This window comes from Tachyglossus aculeatus, chromosome 3 (genome assembly GCF_015852505.1).
Source record: "Tachyglossus aculeatus isolate mTacAcu1 chromosome 3, mTacAcu1.pri, whole genome shotgun sequence".
Taxonomy (NCBI): Eukaryota; Metazoa; Chordata; class Mammalia; order Monotremata; family Tachyglossidae; genus Tachyglossus; species Tachyglossus aculeatus.
The window spans coordinates 9249608-9276354 of NC_052068.1; the positions used below are offsets into that span (position 1 = coordinate 9249608).

The 26747-nt window shown below is 44.5% G+C and overlaps 1 protein-coding gene across 1 annotated transcript in view; it reads right to left on the bottom strand.

Annotated features, from left to right (window-relative positions):
* Nucleotides 1–26747, bottom strand: part of CFAP46 (cilia and flagella associated protein 46) — a 203464-nt gene that overhangs the window by 90910 nt on the left and 85807 nt on the right. Inside the window, exons 22-27 of the mRNA XM_038743855.1 lie at nucleotides 25702–25883; nucleotides 17716–17847; nucleotides 13312–13477; nucleotides 12046–12130; nucleotides 8057–8195; nucleotides 209–392 (exon numbers count right to left, since the gene is read on the bottom strand). Of these exons, the coding sequence (XP_038599783.1) occupies nucleotides 209–392; nucleotides 8057–8195; nucleotides 12046–12130; nucleotides 13312–13477; nucleotides 17716–17847; nucleotides 25702–25883 (888 nt within the window). The remainder of the gene's footprint in view (nucleotides 1–208; nucleotides 393–8056; nucleotides 8196–12045; nucleotides 12131–13311; nucleotides 13478–17715; nucleotides 17848–25701; nucleotides 25884–26747) is intronic.

Below are 26747 nucleotides of genomic sequence, written 5' to 3' on the forward strand. Positions count from 1 at the left end.
CCAGGTGGGACAGGGAATGGGTCTGACCTGATAATCCTGTATTTACCCGAGTGCTTAGCACAGTGATTGGCACAGAGTAAGTGCCTTACAAACATCCCAATTGTCATTATCATGAATATTATTATTATCAAGTGGCCAACAAACAGCCCAATTGTATGAACATGAATATTATCTTCATTATTATTATTGTTGTTATTTGCATTCAGACCTGTAAAGCTTGAATTGCATTCTGAAAGCACGTTAATTGTCGATGAAGATCTTTGGAATTCAGGGCCAAACGGTGCCACATGTGGGATAAATAATCTTCACTTTCATCTTTGAACTTCTGAATGTCCATCATGAAGCTGAGACCAAGTTTTGCTTTCACTATTACCATGTGTTTGAAAATTAGGCTGAAAATAAAATGACAGGTTTTAACTTGGAGTGAGAGGCCAAATTACGTAATATTCCTGGATCATTTTCGGCTTCTGTCAGACTGGTTCACTCCTCCCCTAGGCCTTTTTCCTCTCCTCCTCCCCATCACCCCCACCCTACCTCCTTCCCCTCCCCACAGCACCTGTATATATGTTTGTACAGATTTATTACTCTATTTATTTTACTTGTACATATTTACTATTCTATTTATTTTGTTAATGATGTGCATTTAGCTTTAATTCTGACGACTTGACACCTGTCCACATGTTCTGTTTTGTTGTCTGTCTCCCCCTTCTAGACTGTGAGCCCGTTGTTGGGTAGGGACCATATCTATATGTCGCCAACTTGTACTTCCCAAGTGCTTAGTACAGCGCTCTGCACACAGTAAGTGCTCAATAAATACAACTGAATGAATGAATGAATGGAGCATAGATGGGTGGATCTAGGGACAATTTTGGGGGAGCCTAGGGTAAGTGGAAAGAGGCTACGGCACCTGTGAAACCGCCTAGCATCTATGATCCTGGAAGACTATCACTCCCTTCCCTAGTTGCTCCCTTGATTCACCCCGCTCCCAGCCCCACAGTACATAATAATAATAATAATAATAATAATGGCATTTGTTAAGCACTTACTATATGCCTGACACTGTATTAAGCACTGAGGTAGATACAAGCAAATCGGGTTGGACACAGCCCCTGTCCCACAATGGGCTCACAGTTTCAATCCCCATTTTTGCAGATAAGGTGACTGAGGCCCAGAGAAGTAAAGTGACTTGCCCAAGGTCACAGAGCAGACAAGTGGTGGAGCCGGTATTAGGACCCATGACCTTCTGACTCCCAGGCCAATGCTCTATCTAATACGCTATGCTGCTTCTCATGTCCATATCAGTCATTTATTTATACTAATGTCTGTTTCCCCCTCTAGACTGTAACCTTGTTGTGGGCAGGGAATGTGTCTGCTTATTGCTATATTGTACTCTCCCAAGCACTTAGAACAGCGCTCTGCACATAATAATAGCTCAATAAATACGATTGAATGAATGAATGAATGGATCTGCATAATCATTTGGGATTGAACGCTTTGCCTGCCTTTGGACCACTTCCCCCACACTGCTTATATGTCTTATCGCCTTCCCTAATTAATTCCCAGATCTCCAAGTCCCACAACCCTATCGCCACTTCTCTGTCATGTGACCTTGTAAAGAAGTCACTTTACTTCTCTGTGCCTAAGTTCCCTCATCTTGTAAAAGGTGGATTGAGACTGTGAGCCCCACCTGGGACAGGGACTGTGTCCAACCCAATTTGCTTGTATCTACTCCAGCGCTTAGTAAAGTGCCTGGCACATAGTGAATGTGTAACAAATACTATTATTATTATTATTATTGTTATTACTGTTAGAGCTATTTCTAGCACTCCTGTATTTTTTTGTACCTACTCACTGTAATCAGTCAATAGTATTTCTTGAGCACTTACTTTGTGCAGAGCACTGGACTAAATAAGCCTCGGAAGAGCACAGCTGAGTATAAGAAAAGAGTTTATAATCTTGTGGAGCCCTTGTGCATATAGTTTACTCATGATTAAGGCAGGGATTGGATCTTCTAATTCCATTTCTCCCTCTCTAGACTGAAAGCTCCTTGTGGGCAGAGAATATGTCTGCCAATTATGTTGCATTGTAGTCCCCCAAGTGCTTAGTACAGTGCTCTGCACATGGTTAGCACTCAATAAATACCACAGATCGATTGGCTGATTGATTGTGCTTTCACAAGCACTTAGTACAGTGCTCTGTAGACAGTAAGCACTCAATAAATACCATGAATTTGATTGACTAATCGATTGTGCCCTTCCAAGGCCTTAGTACAGTGCTCTGTAAACTGTAAGTGCTCAGTGCAGTTGATCAATGGATCGACTATACTCTCCCAAGATGTTAGTACAGTGCTCTCCACACACTAGATTATAAACTCCTTGTGGGCAGGGATTAGGTTACCAACTCTTTCATACTCTCCCAAGTGCCTAATACAGATCTCTACAGATCATAAATTCCTTGAGAGCAGGTATCATGTCAGTCAGTCAATCAATGTATTTATTGAATACTTGCTGTGTGCAGAACATTGTACTAAGAGCTGGGGAGGTACAAAACAACAATAAATGGATACATTCCCTTCCCACAAGGAGCTTAGAGTCTAGAGGGGGAGACAGACATTAGAGGAGCATAGAGAAGACATAGAGAAGCAGTGTGGCTTAGTGGAGAGAGCCTAGGCTTGAGAGTAGAGGACGCGGGTTCTAATCCCAGCTTCGCCACTATCTGCTGTGTGACCTTGGGCAAGCCACTTAACTTCTCTGGGCCTCAGTTACCTCATCTGTAAAATGGGTAAATGTAAATGTAAAATGTAAAATGTAAAAAGAACGTGAGCCCCACTTGGGACAACCTGATTACCTTGTATCTACCCCATTGCTTAGAACAGTGCTCGACACATAGTAAATGCTTAACAAACACCATTATTATTACTATTAATAATAATAGAAATAAATACTTTGCATATATTGACATAAGTGCTGTGGGATTCTTTTGCACTCTCCCAAGTGCTTAGGACACAGTCAATGATTGATTATTTATTTTGATTCCACTATTTGTAAAGCTCCTTGTGGGCAGGGAATGTGCCTCATAATAATGATAGTAAGAATTATGGTATTTGTTAAGCGCTTACAATGTGCCAGACACTTGCATGAAGCGCTGGGGTGGATACAAGCACATTGGTTTGGACACAGTCCCTGTCCCGCCTAGGGTTCACAATCATCATCCCCATTTTACATATGAGGTAATTGAGGCCCAGAGAAGCCCAAGGCCACACAGCAGACAAGTGGAGGAGCTGGGATTAGAACCCATGACCTTCTGACTCCCAGGCCTGGGCTCTAGCCACCACACTTTTCTGCTCCTCTCCTCATGATTCTGTTGTGCTTTCTGAAGTGCACAGTGCATTGCACTGCACTCAGAGGGTGCTCAATGAAAATGCCTAGTAATAAGACTGAAGACACTCACCCTCTACTTTCCCTACCACTACTGGTCAAGATGGGGCCAGAGCTTCTCTATCTGTTATTAAGATGGCTCCTCATTCATTCATTCATTCATTCATTCATTCATTCATTCATTCATATTTATTGAGCACTTACTGCATGCAGAACACTGTACTGAGCTCTTGTCTTGTCTTATGCCATTGAGTCGTCTCCGACCCATAGCGACGCCATGGACACATCTCTCCCAGAATGCCCCACCTCCATCTGCAATCATTCTGGTAGTGGATCCCTAGAGTTTCCTTGGTAAAAATCCCGTAGTGGTTTACCATCACTACCTTCCATGCAGTGAACTCAAGTCTCCACCCTCGACTCTCTCCCGTGCTGCTGCTGCCCAGCACAGGTGAGTTTTGATTTGTATCAGATGATGATGATGATGGTATTTGTCAAGCGCTTACTATGTGCCAAGCACTGTTCTAAGCACTGGGGTAGATACAAGGTAATCAGGTTGTCCCATGTGGGGCTCAAGGTCTTCATCCCCATTTGACAGAGAGGGAACTGAGACCCAAAGAAGTTAAGTGACTTGCCCAAGGTCACAGAACTGACAAATGGCAGAGCAGGATTAGAACCCATGATCTCTGACTCCCAAGCCTGGGCTCTTTCCACTAAGCCACGCTGCTTCCCATAATAATGGTATTTGTTAAGTGCTGATGATGAGCCAAGGCTCTGTTCTAAGCGCCTGGGTTGGTACAAGGGAATCAGGTTGTCCCACGTGGGGCTCACGGTTTTGATCCCTATTTTCCAGATGAGGTAACTGAGGACACAGAGAAGTAAAGCAGCTTGCCTAAGGTCGCACAACAGACAAGTGGCAAAGCAGGGATTAGAACCCACGTCCTCCGACTCCCAAGCCTGTGCTCTTGCCACTAAGCCACACACTAGCCACTGCCCAAGCTAGGAATGGAATGGAATTGGCAGGCCTCTGCTTGACTCTTCCTCCCATAGTCGAGACTGGTAGGGGACTTGAAACCCTCCAGATGCCATCCTGAGATAGGGAGAGTACTAAGCGCTTGGGAGAGTACAGTATAACAACAAGCAGACACATTCCTGCCCACAGTCTAGACGGGGAGATGAGGCCCCTCTTTGGAGAGGCTGGGTGTTAATCTCTGGAGGCAAGATCAGGGCAGGACTTTTCTGGAGAGGTGCCTCTCAACACTGTATTGTAGGCTTGTTTTGTGCCTCAGTGACCTCATCTGTAAAATGGGGATTAAGACCGCGAGCCCCTTGTGGGACAGGGACTGTGTCCTACCCGATTTGCTTGTATCGATCCCAGTGTTCAGTACAGTGCCCGGAACATAGTAAGCCCTTGATAAATACCACCACTATTATTATTATCATTATGGTCAGGGAACGTTTCTGCTAACAAGGCTGTAATGTACTCTCTCAAGTACAGTGCTCTGCATATAGTAAGTGCTCAGTAAAAACCATTCATTGATCGATTGATTCTCTCAGACTGAGGAGAGACTCATCTCCCTCTTAAGTGGAGAAAGCAAAAGTGAACCAGATGGCCAGATTAAGTTTGTTGTGGGCAGGGAATGCATTGTGCTGTTCTATTGTACTCTCCCAACCACTCAGTACAGCACTCTGCACACAGTAAGCCCTCAATAAATATGACTGACTGGCTTTTGGAGGCCCAGCCATTTCATTTAATTGATATTCCTTTCCAGGTTTGATTTCTGCTGCTTAGAAAAGTCATGGAAGTCTTTATCTCTGAAGTAACAGGAAGAGAGGAGTCCTGTCTCAAAGTACACACTCAGAGTAGAATTGGCACACTGTGGGCAGAGAACGTGTCTGTTTGTTATATTGTACTCTCTCTAAACCATCTCAGGGTCGCACCTGGAGAGTTTCCAGTCCTCTACCAATCTCGACTACAGGAGGGAGAGACAAGCAGAGGCCCGTCCATTTCATTTCTGGCTGGCCAGTGGCTAGTGAGTGGCAGGCAATCTGCTACACATCAAAATTCACCTGTGCTGGGCAGCAGTGGCATGGGAGAGAGTCGAGGGTCGAGACTCGTTTAGCTTCATGGAAGGAGGCAATGGTAAACCATTTCCAAATTTTTACCAAGAAAACTCTGTGGATCCACTACCAGAATGACTGCAGATGGACATGGGACATTCTGGGAGAGATGTGTCCATGGCGTCACTATGGGTCGGACACGAATCGACAGCATAAGACAACGACAACAACTCCCCCCAAATGCTAAGTACAGTTCTCTGCACGGAGTAAGCTCTCAATAAATATGATTGAATGAATGAGTGAATGAAAGAAGGAACATCAGCCCTTGAAATATAAATGCACTTTTTCCAAAGTAAATAAAAAGCATTTGCCCTTCAAGAAGATGATGATTATGTTTTTCATCCACAGAAGTTCACTAAATAACATTATTTGATCTAATTAACTCCTTCAAACATGCTTTACTCGTGAGTTAGACGTCTCTTTTTTGGAGCATTAGCATTTGGGAATTGTTTGATAATTACTTTTGGCATTTCATTAACTATCTTCTGACTCAAGATCTACACAGGCAAGTTAACTGAGTAACTGAGCTTGAAATTACATCTCAGCTAGCACCATTCAGATGTTTTGGGCCACAACTCCTCATTTATCTTAAATGCCCAGATAATTTGAGCTTCTGCACCAAAATATTTTGAGGGAGGATACGAAATTATTTGGATAATCTGTGTATCAATGTTGCCTATATTTGATTTAGAGATATTTAAAAAGAATAGGAAGGAACGTAGTCTAGTGGATGGAGCATGGGGCTGGGAGTGAGGTGACCTGGGTTCTGAGCTATCCTCACCACTTGTCTGCACTTGTCTACACTCCCTCCCTTGGTGACCTCATTTGCTCCCATGGCTTCAACTATCAACTCTACGCTGATGACACCCAAATCTACATCTCTGCCCCTGCTCTCTCCCCCTCCCTCCAGACTCGCACCTCCTCCTGCCTTCAGGACATCTCCATCTGGATGTCTGCCCGCTACCTAAAACTCAACATGTCCAAGACTGAACTCCTTGTCTTCCCTCCCAAACCCTGCCCTCTCCCTGACTTTCCCATCACTGTTGACGGCACTACCATCCTTCCCATCTCACAAGCCCGCAACCCTGGTGTCATCCTCGACTCTGCTCTCTCGTTCACCGCTCACATCCAAGCCGTCACCAAAACCTGCCGGTCTCAGCTCCGCAACATTGCCAGGATCCGCCCTTTTCTCTCCATCCAAACCGCTACCCTGCTTGTTCAAGCTCTCATCCTATCCCATCTAGACTACTGCATCAGCCTTCTCTCTGATCTCCCATCCTCGTGTCTCTCCCCACTTCAATCCATACTTCACGCCGCTGCCCGGATTGTCTTTGTCCAGAAACACTCTGGGCATGTTACTCCCTTCCTCAAAAATCTCCAGTGGCTACCAATCAACCTATGCATTAGGCAGAAACTCCTCACCCTGGGCTTCAGGGCTCTCCATCACCTCACCCCCTCCTACCTCACCTCTGTTCTCTCCTTCTACAGCCCAGCCCGCACCCTCCGCTCCTCTGCCGCTAATCTCCTCACCATGCCTCGTTCTCGCCTGTCCTGCTGTCGACCCCTGGCCCATGTCATCCCCCTGGCCTGGAATGCCCTCCCTCCCCACATCCGCCAAGCTAGCTCTCTTCCTCCCTTCAAGGCCCTACTGAGAGCTCACCTCCTCCAGGAGGCCTTCCCAGACTGAGCCCTCTCCTTCCTCTCCCCCTCGTGCCCCTCTCCACCCCGCCACCTTACCTCCTTCCCTTCCCCACATCACCTGTATATATGTATATATGTTTGCATGTATTTATTACTCTATTTATTTATTTTACTTGTACATATTTATTCTATTTATTTTATTTGTTAATAGTTTTGTTTTGTTCTCTGTCTCCCCCTTCTAGACTGTGAGCCCACTGTTGGGTAGGGACCGTCTCTATATGTTGCCAACTCGTACTTCCCAAGTGCTTAGTACAGTGCTCTGTACACAGTAAGCGCTCAATAAATATGATTAATTGATTGATTGATTGATTGATTGTCTGCTGTGTGACCTTGGGCAAGTCACTTCACTTATTTGGGTCTCAGTCACCTCATCTTTAAAATGGGGGTTAAGACTGTGAACTCCATGTGGGACAGGAACCGTGACCAACCCCCATTATCTTGTATCTACCCCAGCGCTTAGAACAGTGCTTGGAACATAGTATCTGCTTAATGAACACCACAGTCACTATTATTATTACCTCATCTGCAAAATGGGGATTGACTGTGAACCCCAAGGGGGACATGGATTGTGACCACCCTGATTATCTTGCATCTACCCCAGCATTTAGTAATTGCATTGATGTTGGTCTCCCCCCACCCCACCCACATGTAGACTGTAAGCTCGCTGTGGGCAGAGAATGTGTCTGTTTATTGTTGCATTGTACTCTTCCAAGGGCTTAGTACAGTGCTCTGCACCCAGTAAGTGCTCAATAAATACGACTGAATGAGTGAATATACAAGTGCTTAACAAATACCATTAAAACAAAAAACCCAAATGGGATTCTTGGGCTATTGTCCACCAAACAAACGTGCAAACTTACAGTCGGTGTGATGTCCGAGGTAGCGCTAGAATTGCTTCATCTAAAACCTTGAGCCCCGTTTCCCAGTCATTATTGTCCGAGTGCATGTGGAACAGCAATCCGTAGAGAGATGCTCTTAAAGTCAGGTCATCCTCTGCTCCTTTACAAAGCAGCCAGCCGAGAGACACGGGGTGAGACAGACACACCAAAGACCCCACCACAAAAATAACAACACGGCCACCGTGCTGTGGACAACAGTAACTGCGATGTCTCCTAAAACGGTCAGTCAGTCGATCGCATTTATTGAGCACTTACTGTGTGCAGAGCCCTGTTCTAAGTGCTTGGGAGAGTACAATATAACAATAAAAAGACACATTCTCTGCTCACAATGAGCTGACAGTCTAGAGCGGGAGATGGATATTAACAGAAATAAATTATGGTTATGAACATAAGCCCTGTGGGGCTGGGAGAGGGTATGAACAAAGGGAGCTAGTCAGCGAGATGTAGAAGGGAGTGGCAGAAGAGAACAGGAGGGCTTAGTCTGGGAAGGCCTCTTGGAGGAGATGGGCCTTCAATAAGGCTTTGATGGGGGGAAGAGTCATTTGGGCAAGTCACTTAATTTCTCTGTGCCTCAGTTACCTCATCTGTAAAATGGGGATTAAGATTGTGAGCACCCCGTGGGACAAACTGATCACCTTGTAACCTCCCCAGAGCTTAGAACAATGCTTTGTACATAGTAAGCACTTAATAAATGCCATCATTATATTTTTATATAGTGGAAAGAGCAAGGGCCTGGGAGTCAGAAGATTTGGGCTCTAGTCCTGGCTCTCCCACTCGTCTGCTGTGTGACCTTGGCCAAGTCGTTTCTCTGGGCCTCAATTACCTCATCTGCAAAATGGGGATTCAATACCTGTTCTCCCTCCCACTTAGACTGAGCTTAGCACATAGTAAGTGCTTAACAAATACCATTATCATTATTATTATTAGGTGCTCATTTCATATGATGAATGTATGAGAAGGACATATGGATTTATTTATTTTTATTAATGTCTATCTCCCCCTCTACTCTGTAATTGTGGGCAGGGGATGTGTCAGGGGATATTGTACTCTCCCAAGTGCTTAGTACAGTGTTTTGCAGACAGTAAACACTCAATAAGTATGACTGAATGTGTAAATATGATTGAATGAATGAATGAATGAATAAATGAATGCTTTCTGGCCTTCATACCAGTGTCCCTCCCTGCTAGACTCAGAGCCCTGTGTGGGACAAAGACCGTCTCCCACCTGGTTCTCCTCTCATAATAATAACAATAGTGGCATTTCTTGAGCATTTACTATGTGTCAGGCACTATTCTAAGCACTGGGTCAGATACAAGGTTATCAGGTTGGACACAGTCCCTGTCCCACATGGGGATCAAAATCTCAATCCCCATTTTACCGATGAGGTAACTGAGGCACCGAGAAATGAAGTGACTTGTCCAAGGTCACACAGCAAATAAGTGGCAAAGCTGGGATTAGAATCTATGACCTTCTGACTCCCAGGTCCAAGCTTTTCCACTAGATTCACTTTGTTGACTCCAGGGCTTAGTACAGTGCTTTTTCCAAGCTATTCAGCACTTACTACATAGTAATAGTAATGATGATATTTGTTAAGTGCTTACTATGTGCCAAGCACTGTTCTAAGCATTGGGATCTGGGCCTGCCCTGTGCCAAAACACCCTCTCCTATGATGAAGCCTGCAGACTGGCTCCTAAAATCGTTTCCCAAATAATAATAATAATAATAATGATGCTATTTGTTAAGTGCTTACTATCTGCCAAGTACTATTCTAAGCACTGGGATAGAAACAAGATTATCAGGTTCTCCCACTTGGGGCTCACAGTCTTGATCCCCATTTTACAGATGAGGCCACTGAGGTACAGAGAAGTGAAGTGACTTGCCCAAAGTCACACAGCTGACAAGTGGCAGAGCCGGGATTAGAAGTAGTGGATAGAGCATGGATTTGGGAGTCAGAAGGTCATGGGTTCTAATCCTGGCTCCACCACTTGTCTGCTGTGTGACCTTGGGCAAGTCACTTCACTTCTCTGTTCCTCAGTTACCTCATCTGTAAAATGGGGATTAAGACTGTAAGCCCCTTGTGGGACAACCTGATCACCTTGTATCCTCCCTAGCACTTAGAACACTGCTTTGTACATAGTAAGTGCTTAACAAATGCCATCATTATTATTATTATTAAGTGGCAGAGCCGGGATTAGAACCCATGACCTCCTGACTCCCAGGCCTGTGCTCTATCCACTACACCATGCTGCTTCTGTTTAGCACAGCGCCTTGCTAGACTGTACACTCATTGTGTCTGACTATTGTTCTATTGTCCTCTCCCAAGAGCTTAGTACAGTGCTCTGCATGCAGTAAGTGCTCAATAAATGCAACTGAATGATGAATGAATGACTGGCAGACAGTAAGCGTTGACTGTGTGACCTTGGGCAAGTCACTTCACTTATCTGGGCCTCGGTTCCCTCATCTGTAAAATGGGGGATGAGACTGTGAGCCCTATATGGGACAGGGACTGTGTCCAACCCAATTTGCTTGTATCCACCCCAGTGCTTAGTACAGTGCCTGGCACATAGTACGCACTTAACAAATACCACAATTATTATTACTACATGTCATGAACTGTTCTAAGCACTGGGGTAGATAAAAGCTTCTTAGGTTAGACAAATTCCCTGTTCCCCCTCCCACCCCCACAGCACTTATATCCATATCTGTCATTTATTTATGTATTTTAATGTCTGTCTCCCCCTCTAGACTGTTAGCTCATTGTGAGCAGGGAAAGTGTCTGTTTATTGTCATATTGTACTCTCCCAGGCATATAGTACATTGCCCTGGGCATAGTAAGAGCTCAGTAAATATGACTGACCGACTGACTCACTGTCTCACATGGGACTCACAGGCTAAATGGCAGGGAGGAGGATTTAAACACCCTTTTACAGATGAGGTAACTGAGGTACAGAAAAGTTAAGTGACTTGCCCAAGGTCCCGCAGCAAGTGATTGGCAGAGCCGGGATGAGACCCCAGGTCTTCGGACTTCCAGGCCCAGCTGCTTTCCACAAGGCCCAGATGCTTCTATTGCTTGATGCATAGGTGGCGCTTAACCAATCCCCCTGCTACAATTGGAGAAGGAGCGTGCCTTAAGGGATAGAGCCCGGGCCTGGGAGTCAGAAGGATCTGGGTTCTAATCCTGGCTCAGCCACATGTCTGCTGTGTGACCTTGAGCAAGTTACTTAATTTCTCTATGCCTCAGTTAACTCATCTGTAAACTGGGGATTGAGACTGTGAGCCCCATGTGGGTCAGGGACTGTGTCTGCTAATCTTCTTGCTGGACCTTGATCTCATCTATCTCGTCACTGACCTCTCGCCCACATCCTACATCTGGCCTGGAACGCCCTCCCTCCTCAAATCCAATAGATAACTGCCGTCCCCCACTTCAAAGCCTTATTGAAGACACATCTCCTCCAAGAAGCCTTCCCTGAATAAAACCTCCTCTTGTCTTCTCCCACTCCCATCTGTGTCACCCTGACCTGCTCTCTTTATTCATCCTCCCTCCCATCCCCATGGCACATATGTATGTAGCTATAATTTATTCATTTATTTATGTATATTACTGTCTGCCTCCCCCTCCAGAATGTGACCTCCTCGTGGGAAGGGAACGTGTCTGTTTGTTGTATTTTACTCTCCCAGGTGCTTAGTACAGTGCTTTGCACACAAGAAGCTCTCAACAAATACGAATGAATGAATGAATGAATAAATGATTAACTTGAATTTACCCCAGTGATTAGAACAGTGCCTGGCAAATAGCACTTAACAAATATCATAATAGTTATTATTATTATAATTGCTCTGATTCTTGTAGGAAAGGAGGGTCAGGATCAGGGGTGGGGGTGTCTGACTGATCACTGGGGAAGGAAAGAAGCTTTCTTATGAGGTGGATTCTTTTTTTTTTATGAACATACCTGGGCGAAAGCATCCTTCCATGGTTCCAATAATTTGAAAATCCATTGTAGGCCACTGGTGCAAAAGAAGTGCACTTTCTGTCTCCTAAAATGAGGAAAAAGGTGCATGCATTTCTCAGTCAGAATTAATACGATAATAGTAGTAACGATAATGACATTTATTAGGTTCCCACTAGGTGCCAAAAATGGAGGCTGAAAAAAGATAACCAATCTTTTACTTGTATTTAGTGAGCACTTAGTGTGTACAGAGCACTGTACTAAGCGCTTGGGAGAGAACGATGTAATGGAGTTGGAAGACGCGTTACCTGTCCACAATGAGAAACCAGTCTGCTCCACAAGGGACTCGCTGTCTAAGAAGGGAGGGCAGGTACAGATCACATCCTTAGTTTCAAGTGAGGGAACTGAGGCCCAGAGAAGTGAAGTGACTTTTCTAAGGTCAAACATTAGGTAAGTGGCAGAGCTGGGACTGGAAGCCAGGTCTTCTGACTGTCATGTCTGTGCTCTTTCCATGATTCATTCATTGTCATATTTATTAAGAACTTACTTTGTGCAAAGCACCATACTAGGTGCTTGGGAGAGTACAGTGTAACAACAAACAGACACATTCCTTCCCACAACGAGCTTGCTGTCTAGAGGGGGAGACAGGCATTAACATAAATAGATAAATAAGTTGCAGGTATATGCAGCTCTGCTATGGGGATGGGAGGGAGGATGATTGAAGGAGCAAGTAAGAGCTATGCAGAAGGGGGTGGGAGAAGAGGAGAGGAGGGCTTAGTCAGGGAAGACTTTTGGAAGGAGATGTGCCTTCAATACTGCCTTGAAGGTGGGGGAGAGGAATTATCCACTGGGCCATACAGCCTCTCATTTCATAAACCACTTTACAGGCAAAGATGGAATCCCAAACAGATAGTGAGAACATTTATTAAGCATCCTAAACTGGCTTTTCCCCACTGAGGAGAACCCCTATAATCAGTCAATCAACAGTACTGATTGAGCATTTACCATGTGCAGAGCACTGTTCTCAGCGCTGCGGAGAGTACGATACAACAGATTCCCGCGATGAGTCTCTAGACTGTAAGTTAGCTGTGTGCAGGGAATGTATCTGCTTATTGTTCTACTGTCCTCTTCCAAGCACTTAGTACAGTGCCCTGCACACTCTAAGCGCCTGATAAATACAACTGAATGAATGCAAAAATAAGGGACGTGGGGTGGGGCGAATATCCAACGTTGATCAAATATCAATGTCCAATATCCAAGGTCTCTCACCTCCTGGTTTCTAGACTCTGATTCATTGATAATCTTGATGATGGCTTGCGTGGGCACTTTGAGTTTCTCCCTGTGAACCTTGGAGCCGAGAAGAGGAAGGCAGGCGTTCCAGAAGTGGCGGGTGGCCAGCATCACTAGCTCACTCGACCTAGCTTTCCCTGCAAATCTGAAAAGGAGGATCTGGTGACTGGAATAATAATGGTGACAGTATTTTTTAAGCCCTTACTATGTGCCAGGTATTGTTCTAAGTACAGGGGTAGATCCAAGAAAACCTCAGGTCAAGAAAGTGTTCCTAGCATTCAGTGACACAGCATCCCTGGTGGGCAGGAGATATAACCTGTACAATTCCCGATCATAATAATCATTTAATTGTTAAGTGCTTAGAAGTACCAAGCACTGTCCTAAGCACTGGGGTCATCTGACTCTCTTCCTTTGCTCTACCCCGCCTCTCTGCCCCACAGCGCTTGTGTATATGTATACATATTTATAATTATAATTCTATTTATTTTGATTAATGATGTGTATATATCTATAATTCTATTTATAATGATGCTATCGATGCCTGTTTATGTGTTTTGATGTCTGTCTCCCCCATTCTAGACTGGGAGGCCATTGTGGGCAGGGATTGTCTCTGTTGCTGAATTGTACTTCCCAAGTGTTTACTACAGTGCTCCGCACACAGGAAGCACTCAATAAATGTGATTGAATGAATGAAATAACATTTATAATAATAATAATAATAATAATAATAATAGTTAAGTGCTTAACTATGTTCCAGGCACTGTACAAAGCACTGGGGTGGATGCAAGCAGATTGGGTTGGACACAGTCCCTGTCCCCGTGGGGCTCACTGTTTCAATCGCCATTTTACAGATGAGAGAAATGAGGCCCAGAGACATAAAGTGACTTGCCCAAGGTCATACAGCAGAGAAGTGGCAGGACTCCCAAGCCCGGGCTCCATCCACTATGCCATACTGCTTCTCTATTATGTGCTTACTGTGTACACAGCACTGTACTAGACTGTAAGCTTGTTGTGGGCAGGGGATGTGTCTGTTTATTGTTCTATTGTACTCACCCAAGTGCTTAGTACAGTGCTCTGCACTCATGAATCAATAAATACGATTCACTACTAAGCGATCGGAAAGGCTACGTGACAGAGAATAAGGCAAAGTCCCCGGTTTTCAAGGGGCTCATACTCTAAGGGAGAAGCATTGAAGGAGCATTGGCTTGGGAGTCTGGGAATATTGCAGACTTTCATTCTCATCCTGGCTCCACAACTTGCTTGCTTTTTATTTTTTTTTATTAATGGTAATTGTTAAGCACCTACTATGTACTAGGCACTGTACTAAGCACTGGGGCAGGTACAAGATAATCAGGTCAGACACAATCCATGTCCAATATGGGGCTCACTCCATTAGTTCCCATTTGACTGATGAGGTAACTGAGGCAGAGAGAAGGGAAGTGACTAGACCAAGGTCTCACAAACTGACAAGAGGCAGAGTCTGGATTAGAACCTAGGTCCTTCTGACTCCCAGGGCCGTGCTCTATCCTTCAGGCCACGCTGATTCTCACCAAAGCCACACGCCTGCTGTGTGACATTGAGCAAGCCCCTTTACTTCTCTGTGCCTTAGATTCCTCACCTGTAAAATTGTCATAAGAAATATCTCTGTTCTCCCTCTTCCTTAGACTGTGAGCACCACGTGGGACAGGAACTGTGTCCAAAATGCTTATACTGTATTGACCCCATTTCCTAATTGGTCGGTCAGTCAATCGTATTTATTGAGCGCATAGTGTGTGCAGAGCACTGTACTAAGCACTAGGGGAGAGTATAATACAACAATAGAAGAGACAAATTCCCTGCCCACAGTGAGCTTACAGTCTAAAGGGGGAGACAGACATTAATATAAGTAAATAAATAAATTACAGACATAACAAATAAATGATAGTGAGTCCAGTTCTTATCCTCTCAGAGTGGAACCTGGAGAGTTTCCAGTCCTCTACCAGTCTTGACTATGGGAGGGAGAGTCAAGCAGAGGCCTGTTCATTCCATTCCTAGCTTGGGCAGTGGCTAGCCAGTGACAGGAAATCTGCTACAAGTCAAAACTCCCCTGTGCTGGGCAGCAGCGGCATGGGAGAGAGTCAAAGGAGGAGACTCAAGTTTACTGTGCGGAAGGTGGCAATGGTAAATCACTTCCGGATTTTTACCAAGAAAACTCTGTGGATCCACTACAAGAATGATTGAAGATGGAGGTGGGGCGTTCTGGGAGAGAAGTGTCCGTGGTGTCACTATGGGTCAGAGACGACTCGACAGCAGAAGACAAGTCCAGTTCATGGCACATTGGTGGTTAACAAATACCACAATGATGTTATTATGATTGTAGGGCAGGGAGAACAGATATTTAACCCTCATTTAATAGATGAGGAAATCAATAATAATGATGGTATTTGTTAAGCGCTTACTATGTGTCAAGCACTGTTCTAAGCACTGGGGTAGATACAAAGTTATCAGGTTGTCCCACATGGGGCTCCCAGTCTTCATCCTCATTTCACAGATGAGGTAACTGAGGCGTAAAGAAGTTAAGTGACTTGCCAAAGTCACAAAGCTGACAAGTGGCGGAGTCAGGATTAGAACTCTTGACCTCTGACTCCCAAGCCTGGGCTCTTTCCACTGAGCCATGCTGCTTCCCAAGGCATGTAGAAGTCCAAGGTCACACAGCACACAGATGGCAGAGTTGGATTGAACTCTGTCCACTAGGGCACACTGCTTTTTGAGCTTGTAATTCCCAAGCAATTAGCACAGTGCATTGCACCCACTGAGTGCTCAGTAAATTACTCTCCCAAGTGCTTAGTACTGTGCTCTGCACTCAGTTAGTGCTCAGTAAGTATGATTGGATGAATGAGTAAATGAATGAATGAATAAAGGCCATCATCATCTCCAGCAAGACATAAGGGGCCATTACTCAGTGGGGCTCATCAGGAAAACAGCACTGTGCTTCAGGAGAATTTAGGGTCCTCTTGGACACATTTGGAGAAGCAACATGGCCTAGTGGAACGAGCGTGGGCCAGGGAGTCAGAAGACCTGGGTTCTAATCCTGGTTCCACTACACGTCTGCTGTGTGACCTTGGATGATAATAATAATAATAATAATAATGATAATAATGATGATGATGGTATTTGTTAAGTGCTTACTATGTGTGAAGCACTGTTCTAAGCGCTGAGGGGATACAAGGTGATCAGGTTGTCCCACGTGGGGTTCACAGTCTTCATCCCCATTTTACAGATGAGGTAACTGAGGCTCAGAGAAGGTAAGTGACTTGCCCAAGGTCACACAGCTGACAATTGGCGGAGCCGGGATTAGAACCCATGACCTCTGACTCCCGAGCCTGTGCTTGGATAAGTCACTCCACTTCCCTGTGCCTCAGTTACATCATCTGTAAAATGGGGATTAAATCCTACTCCCTCTTACTTAGACTGTGATCCCCACATGGGACAGGGATTATGTCTGACCTGATTAATAATAATAATAATAATAATAATATTAATAATAAGAGTATTTGTAAAGTGCTTACTATGTGTCAGGCACTGTACTAAGCGCTGGGGTTGATCCAAGCAAATTGGGTTGGACACAGTCCCTGTCCCACATAGGGCTCACAGTCTCAACCCCCATTTTACAGATGAGGGAACTGAGGCACAGAGGAGTGAAGCAACTTGCCCAAGGTCACACAGCAGACAAGTGAAGCAGCATGGCTCAGTGGAAAGAGCACGGGCTTGGGAGTCAGAGGTCATGGGTTTAAATCCCGGCCCCGTCAATTGTCAGCTGTGTGACCTTGGGCAAGTCACTTCACTTCTCTGTTCCTCAGTTACCTCATCTGTAAAATGGGGATTAAGACTGTGAGCCCCATGTGGGACAACCTGATCATCTTGTATCCTCCCCAGCGCTTAGAACAGTGCTTGGCACATAGTAAAACAAATGCCATCATTATTTTTATTATTAAGTAGCAGAGCCGGGATTAGAACTCATGACCTCCTGACTCCCAGGCCCGTGCTCTGTCCACTACACCATGCTGCTTCTGCTTAGCACAGTGCCTTGCTAGACTGTAAACTCACTGTGTCTGATTATTGTTCTACTGTCCTCCCCCAAGAGCTTAGTACAGTGCTCTGCACGCAGTAAGTGCTCAATAAATGCAACTGAATGAATGACTGGCAGACAGTAAGCGCTTAACAAATACGATAATAAGGAAAATCATCATCATTATTACTATTGTTATTATTATAATCATTATTATTTTTATTTTGACAGCGGAGGAACTGTGTCACACACCTGCCCTGGGCCAGGCGCCACCCACCGTCTTCAGCGGTCACCATTTGGAATATCGGTGTATCCATCCCCCCATTCCACCTTACCTTGCGCTTTGGACAAACGATGCCACTGCTGCGAAGCGCAGTTCTTTCTTCCCAGCCAAGTTCTCCATTATGCTTTTCCCTTGTATGCAATAAGTGGTACTCAACATTTCAGCTCTAAACTTGTGTTCACCTCTGCAAAACAAAAACAAAAACAAAAAATAGCCCAGGCCTGGCTGTCAGAGACCTGGGTTCTAACCCCGGCTCCGACAGTTACCTGCTGTGTGACCTTGGGCAAGTCACTTCACTTCTCTGTGCCTCTGCTACCTCATCTGTTAAATGGGGATTAAGACTGTGAGCTCCATGTGGGACAACCTGATCACCTTGTATCTACCCCATCGATTAGAACGGTGCTTGACACATAGCAACTGCTTAACAAATGTCATTATTGTTATTGTTGATTATTCTGTTTGAAAATATTTGTTAGCATTCTATTCGTATATATTATGGAATTAATAAAAATAGCCTTGCTCGAGAAATGCATTAGTAAATAGAACAATAGGGTCATGGCTATTTCACTTCAGCTTCATAGGAATGGTTAGGGAATATGTCTGTTTATGGCTGTATTGTCCTCTCCCAGGAGCCTGATACAGAGCTCTACACACAGTAAGCGCTTAATAATAATAATAATGGCATTTGTTAAACGCTTACTATGTACAAAGCACTGTTCTAAACTCTGGGGGGGATACAAGGTGATCAGGTTGTCCCACGCATGGCTCACAGTCTTAATCCCCATTTTACAGATGAGGTAACTGAGGCACAGAGAAGTTAAGTGACTTGCCCAAAGCCACACAGCTGACAAGCAGCAGAGCTGGGATTAGAACCTATGACCTCTGACTCCCAAGCCCGTGTTTATTAAATAACACTAAATGAATGAATATGATTGCCAGTGCTGGGTTGGAGAACTAGAGCTGAAAGAGATGATGGAATCTGTCTTTGTTCGTGTGTGGCCACCAGAGGACACTAGCATTCTTCAAATCTGTTGTAAAATGAAAGCCAAAAGCCCCACTTTCTCAGTTTCAATTGAATACATCTTGCTTTTCATCTCCCACACTTTGTCTACTTTTTTCAGTTCCTTTCTAGGTACTGACAAATATTGGTTGAAGCTAATGAAACCTTTAAAATCTTTATTAATCCCCTCCCAGCCCCACAACACTTATGTACATGGAAGGAGCCTGGGCTTGGGAGACAGAGGATGTGGGTTCTAATCCTGGCTCCACCACTTATCTGCTGTGTGACTCGGGCAAGCCACTTAACTTCTCTGTGCCTCAGTTACCTCACATGTAAAATGGGGATTAAGACCGTGAGCCCCAAGTGGGACAATTGGATTGCCTTGTGCCTACCCCAGCACTTAGAACAGTGTTTGGCACATAGTAAGCACTTAACAAATACCATCATCATTATTATTATCTTGTAATTTATCTGTAATTTATCTATTCATCTATGCATATTAATGTCTTTCTCTCCCTCCAGACCGTAAACTCATTGTGGATAGGGAATGTGTCTGTTTATTTTCATATTGTACTCTCCCAAGTGCTTAGTACAGTGATTTGCACTCAGTAAGCGCTTAATAAATACAACTGATTGGTTGATCGATTGATTAAGTTAAGACCCACCAGATTTCTTCCCCTATAGAGAAGAACACAAGCTCAGCTTTCCATTTGGATCACAGGATTCTCGCGGGGAGGTCAAAACAGAAAGGCAGAAAGAAGGGGAGAGCTGGGTGGCTAGGGGCCAAGAGATTCTAATAATAAAAATGATAATAATAATGACGATATTTGTTAAGCACTTACTATGTGCCAGGTACTGTACTAAGTGCTGGGGTAAAAACAATGAGGTAATCAGGTTGGACACCTGTCCCTGTCCCATATGGGGCTCACAGTCTCAATCTCCATTATAAAGATGAGGTAACTGAAGCCCAGAGAAGTGAAGCGACTTGCCCAAGACCACACGACAGGCATGTAGCAGAGCTGGGATAAGAATCCAGGTCTTTCTGACTCCCAGGTCTGTGTCTTTCCACTAGGCTTTACGGCTTCTCCTGCTACAGCTCTTCCCTCACACTTTCCTGCTTTAGCATCAGTTTACTTGCTGTCTCGATCTCCTCTATCTCACCACAGACCTCTTTCCCACATCCTCCCTGTAGCCTGAAATTCCCTCTCCCTCCATTTATGCCACTCCACCATAACTGTGTTTTTTGTTTGGCAATTTCAACATTCCAAGCACTGTATTAAGAACTGAGGCAAAAACGAGATCATCAGGTCAGACACAGCCCCCGTTCCACACAGGGCTCACAGGCCAAGGGAGAGGGAGAACAGGTATTTCAATCCCTATTTTACACTTGAGGAAATTGAGACCCAAAGAAATAAAGTAACTTGCCCAAGGTCACATGGCAGTACCTTATTGTACTCTCCGAGTGTTTAGTACCGCGCTCTGAGAGCTGAGAATGCTTACTAAATTAGAACCCATGTCTTCTGACTCCCAAAGCCATGCTATCTCCTCCAAGCCAAGCTGTTTCTCAGTGACCTGCACATGGGAAACATTTAATGAATAATGTAACTTCTACTACTACCACCACCACCACTTCTGGAAAGAAAAGAGTCTAAGATGACTAAAGTGGATGCTGAGTTCTCTCCACTATTCATTCATTCAATCGTATTTATTGAGTGCTTAGTGTGTGCAGAGCACTGTACTAAGCACTTGGAAAGTACAATTGAGCAACAAATCATCATCATCAATCGTATGTATTGGGAAGTACAAGTTGGCAACATATAGAGACAGTCCCTACCCAACAGTGGGCTCACAGTCTAAAAGGGGGAGACAGAGAACAAAACCAAACATACTAACAAAATAAAATAAATAGAATAGATATGTACAAGTAAAATAAATAAATAGAGTAATAAATATGTACAAACATATATACATATATACAGGCGCTGTGGGGAAGGGAAGGAGGAAAGATGGGGGGGACAATCCCTACCCAACAATGGGTGAAGTGACTTTGCCCTAGTTCACAAGACAGGTAAGTGGCAGGCACACACAAGCACACACATAGCCTTCAATAAAAGGTGTGATTCCCTTTTGAACTTATTTCTACCCTCATGTATATATTAAAAGAATTAGAACCCAGGTTTCCTGACTTCCAGCTCCATGCTTGTCTCACTAGACCACGAGACTGAACCTGTGGATCTTCTATGTATGTCCATAATATATTAGCAGGTCTTGGAATATCTGCTCCTTGTGGAGAGGGGAACCTGAAATCTCCCCAGATCACCTCTGAGTCCAGCGGATTTGCACACAGTAGCCAAGCAAACCCAGAAAGGGCCATCGAACATTTTATAATAATCAGAGCTCAACAAATAAATAAAGGTCTCTCCCACCAGGGAGTCTGGCGCTGAAAAGAGAGGTATATTCAGATAAGGTCCCAAATGCAGATAAGCCAAAGAAGAAATATCAAGGTACAGGGAGAAAACCTCCAGAGAGGGGGATTTATTAACATAGAAGTGGCAGAATATTTAAAGAGATACTACTTTTTTTGTTTGGTTTTGCTGCTGCTGCTGCTGCTGCTGATGATGATGATGATAGTGATGATATTTTTTAAGCACTTACTATGTACCAAGCACCGTTCCAAGCACTGGGGTAGATACAAGGTAATCAGGTTGTCCCACGTGGGGCTCACAGCCTCAATCTCTGCCCTACAGATGAGGCAACCGAGGCACAGAGAAGCAAAGTGACTTGCCCAAAGTCACACAGCTGACAAGTGTCAGAGCCGGGACTAGAACCCACGACATCCAACACCCAAGCCCGGGCTCTTTCCACTAAGCCACTAAGCCATGCTGCTGTTTTTGGTTTTATGGTATTTGTTAAGCGCTTACGCTGTGTCAAACACTGTTCTGAGTGCTTGGGTAGGTTCCAGTTAATGAGGTCGTACATAGCCCCTGTCCTGCATGGGGCTCACAGCTTAAGTAAGAGGGAGAACAGGGATTTCATCCCCATTTTAAGGTTGAGGGAACTGAGGCCCATACAAATTAAATGACTTCCCCAGGGTCACTCCGCAAGCGATTGGCAGATCCGGTATTAGAACCCAGGTCCTTTGACTCCCAGGCCCGTGCGCTCTCCACTAGCCCACTCTGCTTCTCCGCAGTGAAGCATAGGGCCTGCCAGCAAATGACAATGAATTATTCCAGCCCTTGCCTCTGTGGCTGTATCCTGGGCATGAAAAATTACTCTATACTGAAGGTGCCTGTCAAAAATTAATAGCCTACATTAAGTCTCTTTCTGGGATATACGCTTTAATTTATGATCTCAGAGGTTTCTAGGAAATGGCAAACAACTACATAATGTTCCCGATTTGCCGGATTTTGAGTTCGGGTCCTTGAATCAGCTGGCAGGTGTGTAGAGGAGATATAGCAAGACAGCTGGTTCTTCATGACTAACTGCAGATGGTAAAAAACAGATTTTGTGCCTTCTAAAGTCTGCATCAATGTACACTCATGTAATACCGATGGAATGGATTGAACAATCAAGAATCACTTTAGGTGACATAAATATGGCTTAAGCATATAGTGATTCTGCCGTGGGATGCATCTATGAAAAACAGAAGACGTTCCAGGCATCCCTACGAAAAGAGCTGCAGAAACAATTTTCTAGTGTATGGAAAGGACGCAGAAAAGGATACATCCACCAGTCAGTTGATGGGGTTTACTGAGCTATTACCATGTGCATAGTGCTGTACAATATGATGATAAACAGTCACATTCCTTGCCCACAATAAGCTTATAGTCTAAAGCGGGAGGCAGACATTAATAGAAATAATTATATGACAGAAGTGGTTAAGGCTGTGGGAAACCATGTTCAGATTTGGTAACCGGTCTCTTAACTGTCTAGATGTAAAAGAAATATCTGCCTCATCCTCAAGGCTCAGCTCTGGGCCCCATTTTATTCTTCATCTACACCCATTCACCTGGAGAACTCAATCGCTCTCCTGCCTTCCATGACATTCCCTGTTTGGCTGATTTCCAAATCTAAATCCCCAACCCTGACCATTCTTCTTCTCTGAAGCCTCATATTTCCTCCTGCCTTCTGGACTTCTCTACTCGGATGCCCTGCTTACAGCTCAAACTCAGCATATCCAAAATTGAAATCCTCATCCTCCCATCCAAACCGTCTCCTTCCCACCAACTTCCCCATCATGGTAGAAAACACCACGACCCTCTCATCACTCTCCCCTCCTCAAAGCCTATTAAAATCACATATCTCCTACAAGAGACCTTCCCCTATTAAGCCCTCTTTCTCCTCCTCACTTTCCTTTCTGCATCACCTATGCAGTTGGATCTCTACCCTTTATAACTTGATATACAACCCCCCAGCCCCACAGCAGTAATGTACCCCAATTTATTTATTTATTCATTTCTGTCTCCCCCTCTAGACTGTAAGCTCCTTGCAGACAGAAAACATTTCTTCCAGTTCCTTTGTACTGTACTCTTCCAAGCACTTAGTACAGTGCTCTACACACAGTAAGTGCTCCACAAATACCATTGACTGATTGATTTATTGACCCTCCCTATCATGCAAGCTTGCTGCCTTGGTATAATTCTTGACTCATCTCTCTCCTTCAACCTGCATATTTTGTCAGGCACACGATCTTGTTTGGTTCTATCTTCACCATAGCTCAGAATTCACCTCTTCCTCTCCATCCGCATTGCTCCCATGCCAATCCAAGGATTCATTATATTCCACTTCGAACACTGCACCAGACTCCTCGCTGATCTCCTTACCCCTCTTCACTCCGTACTTCATTCTGCAGCCCACATCATTTTTCTACACATCTCCCTACTCCTCAAAAACCTCCAACGTTGGCCCATCCATTCCTGTATCAAGCAGAAATTCCACACCATCATCTCCAAGACGCTCAATCAGCTAAACTCACACCTGTCCTACTATGATCCTGCCCAAACATCTCACTTCTCCAACACCAACTAGTCACTGTGCCTTGCTCTCATTTCTCTCACCTTTGACCCCTTGTTCACATCATCCTTCCTGTCTGGAACTCCCTTACTCTTCATTATTATTATTACTATTACTATTATCATTATGGCATTTGTTAAATTCTTTCTATTTGTCAAGTACTGTTCTAAGAGCTGGGGTAGATACAAGTTAATCAGGTTGGATACAGTCCCTGTCCCACATGGGGCTCACGATCTTAGTAGGATGGGGAACAGATATTTAATCCCCATTTTACAGTTGAGGAAACTGAGGACCGGAGAAGTGAAGTGACTTGCCCAAGGCCACGCAACAGGCAAGTGGCAGAGCCGGGATTAGAACCCTGGTCCTCTGACTCCCATTGCCATGCTATATCCAGTAGACCACACAGCTTCATCATAGCTGACAGATCACTACCCTCCCCATTTTCAAACCCTTCTAAAATCCTATTTCCACCAGGAAACTTCTCTGGCCTCAGCTCTCATTTCCTCGCCCTATTTTACTTTTCTTCTGCATCACCTATGATTTAGCCCCATCACCTAAGAAGACTCAAAGTCTCACTCCCTCAGTACTTAGGGAAGCAGTGTGGCTCAGTGGAAAGAGCCCAGGCTTTGGAGTCAGAGGTCACGGGTTCAAACCCCGGCTCCACCAATTGTCAGCTGTGTGACTCTGGGCAAGTCACTTCACTTCTCTGGGCCTCAGTTACCTCATCAGTAAAATGGGGATTAAAAACTTTGAGCCCCCCGTGGGACAAGCTGATCTCCTTATAACCTCCCCAGTGCTTAGAACAGTGCTTTGCACATAGTAAGCACTTAATAAATACCATTATTATTATTATTATATTATTACTTATACACATACTCTGTTGCTTCCTTTACCTGTCATTTATTTTCATGTCACGTGTCTACCAATATTGTACTCTCCCAAACACTTAGTACAGTGCTCTGCACACAGTAAACGCTCAATAAATACAATTGATGTCCATCTCCCCTGATAGACTGAAAAGTCCTCGAGAATAAGTATTATGTCTACTTACCTTATTGTACTCTCCAAGTAATTGTGGAATTTAACTGTGGCATTTATTAAGTGCTTACTGTGTGCCAGGCACTGTAATGATGGCATTTATTAGGCGCTTACTATGTGCAAAACACTGCTCTAAGTGCTGGTGAGGTGACAAAGTGATCAGGTTGTCCCTTGGGGGGCTTCCAGTCTTCATCCCCATTTTACAGATGAGGTAACTGAGGCACAGAGAAGTTAAGTGACTTGCCCAAAGTCACACAGCTGACTAAGCACTGGGGTGGATATAAGCAAATTGGGTTGGATAGAGTCCCTGTTCCATGTCCCTGGGACATGGCCCTACTGAAAGCACACCTCCTCCAGGATGCCTTCCCAGACTGAGCCCCTTCCTTCCTCTCCCCCTCGTCCCCCTCTGCATCCCCCACATCTTACCTCCTTCCCTTCCCCACAGCAACTGTATATATGTATATATGTTTGTACATATTTATTACTCTATTTATTTATTTATATATTTTACTTGTACATATCTATTCTATTTATTTTATTTTGTTAGTATGTTTGGTTTTGTTCTCTGTCTCCCCCTTCTAGACTGTGAGCGCACTGTTGGGTAGGGACTGTCTCTATATGTTGCCAACTTGTACTTCCCAAGCGCTTAGTACAGTGCTCTGCACACAGTAAGCGCTCAATAAATACAATTGATTGATTGATGTGGGGCTCACAGTCTCGATCCCCATTTTACAGATGAGGTCACTGCGACACTGAGAGGCCAGTGACTTGCCCAAGGCCACATAGCAAACCAGTGGTGGAGCCAGGATTAGAACCCATGAGCTTCTGACTCCTGGACCTGTGCTTTAACCACTAAACCATGCTGCTTCCACTACGCCGGGCTGCTTCCAAGTGTTTAACATAGTGCTCTGCAAGCTGAGAATGCTTTCAAAATACCACAAAAAGATTGGAAACTTATTCCAGAACGAAGATCTGAATTCTACTTACACTTTGGATGTCTTTGAAGTCACATCCTTGAAGCCTCTCTCATCCAACTGTGTGACTGCTTGTGAACACAACATCACCGTTTCATGGTCATGCAACACATATGCAAAGTGTGTCAAACGGGTGAGTGTCTGGAGTTCCACCAGGGCATCTGACCAATTGCATTCTAAAGCCATTGTCACCAACTGCAAGAAAGAGAAAAACGTCGAAAGTTATAATTACGGGATTCATGAAGAGCTCACTCTTTGCTAAATGCTGGGGGTAGATACAGGCTGATCAAATCAGACACACATCTCTCCCATGTGGATTTACAATCTCAGAGAGAAAGAGGGTAGGTATAATGATGATAATAATTATGGTATTTATAAGGGTTTACTAGGTGTCAGGCACTGTTGTAAGCACTGGGATAGAGGCAAGATAGTCGGGATGTACACAGTCCCTGTCCCACATAGGCCTCACAGTCTTAATCCCCATTTTATAGATGAGGGAACTGTGGCTCAGAGAAGTTGAGTGACTTGTCCAAGGTCACAAGGTATCTGACTACCAGGCCTGTGCTACACAGTAAGTGCTAAGCAGCATGCCCCTGCAGAGGGTGGATGCTCAGCTTGATTCACCCACAAGAGCGGGGAAGCAGCGTTGCCTAGTGGAAAGAGCACAGACCTAGGAGTCAGAAGACCCAGGTTCTCAAAATGGCTCTGCCCCTTGTCTGCTGTGTGTTCTTGGGCAGATCACTTCACTTGTCTTGACTTCAGTTTCCACAACTTCAAAAAATAGGGATTCTGTATCTGTTCATTGATTCATTTAATCAATTGTATTTATTGAGTGCTTACTGTGTGCAGAGCACTGTACTAAGCGCTTGGGAAGTACAAGTCGGCAACATAGAAAGACAGTCCCTACCCAACAATGGGCTCACAGTCTAGAATGGGGAGACAGACAACAAAACAAAACATGTGGACAGGTATCAAGTCATCAGAACAAATAGAATTTTAACTATATGCACATCATTAACAAAATAAATAGAATAGTAAATATGTACAAGTAAAAAAAAT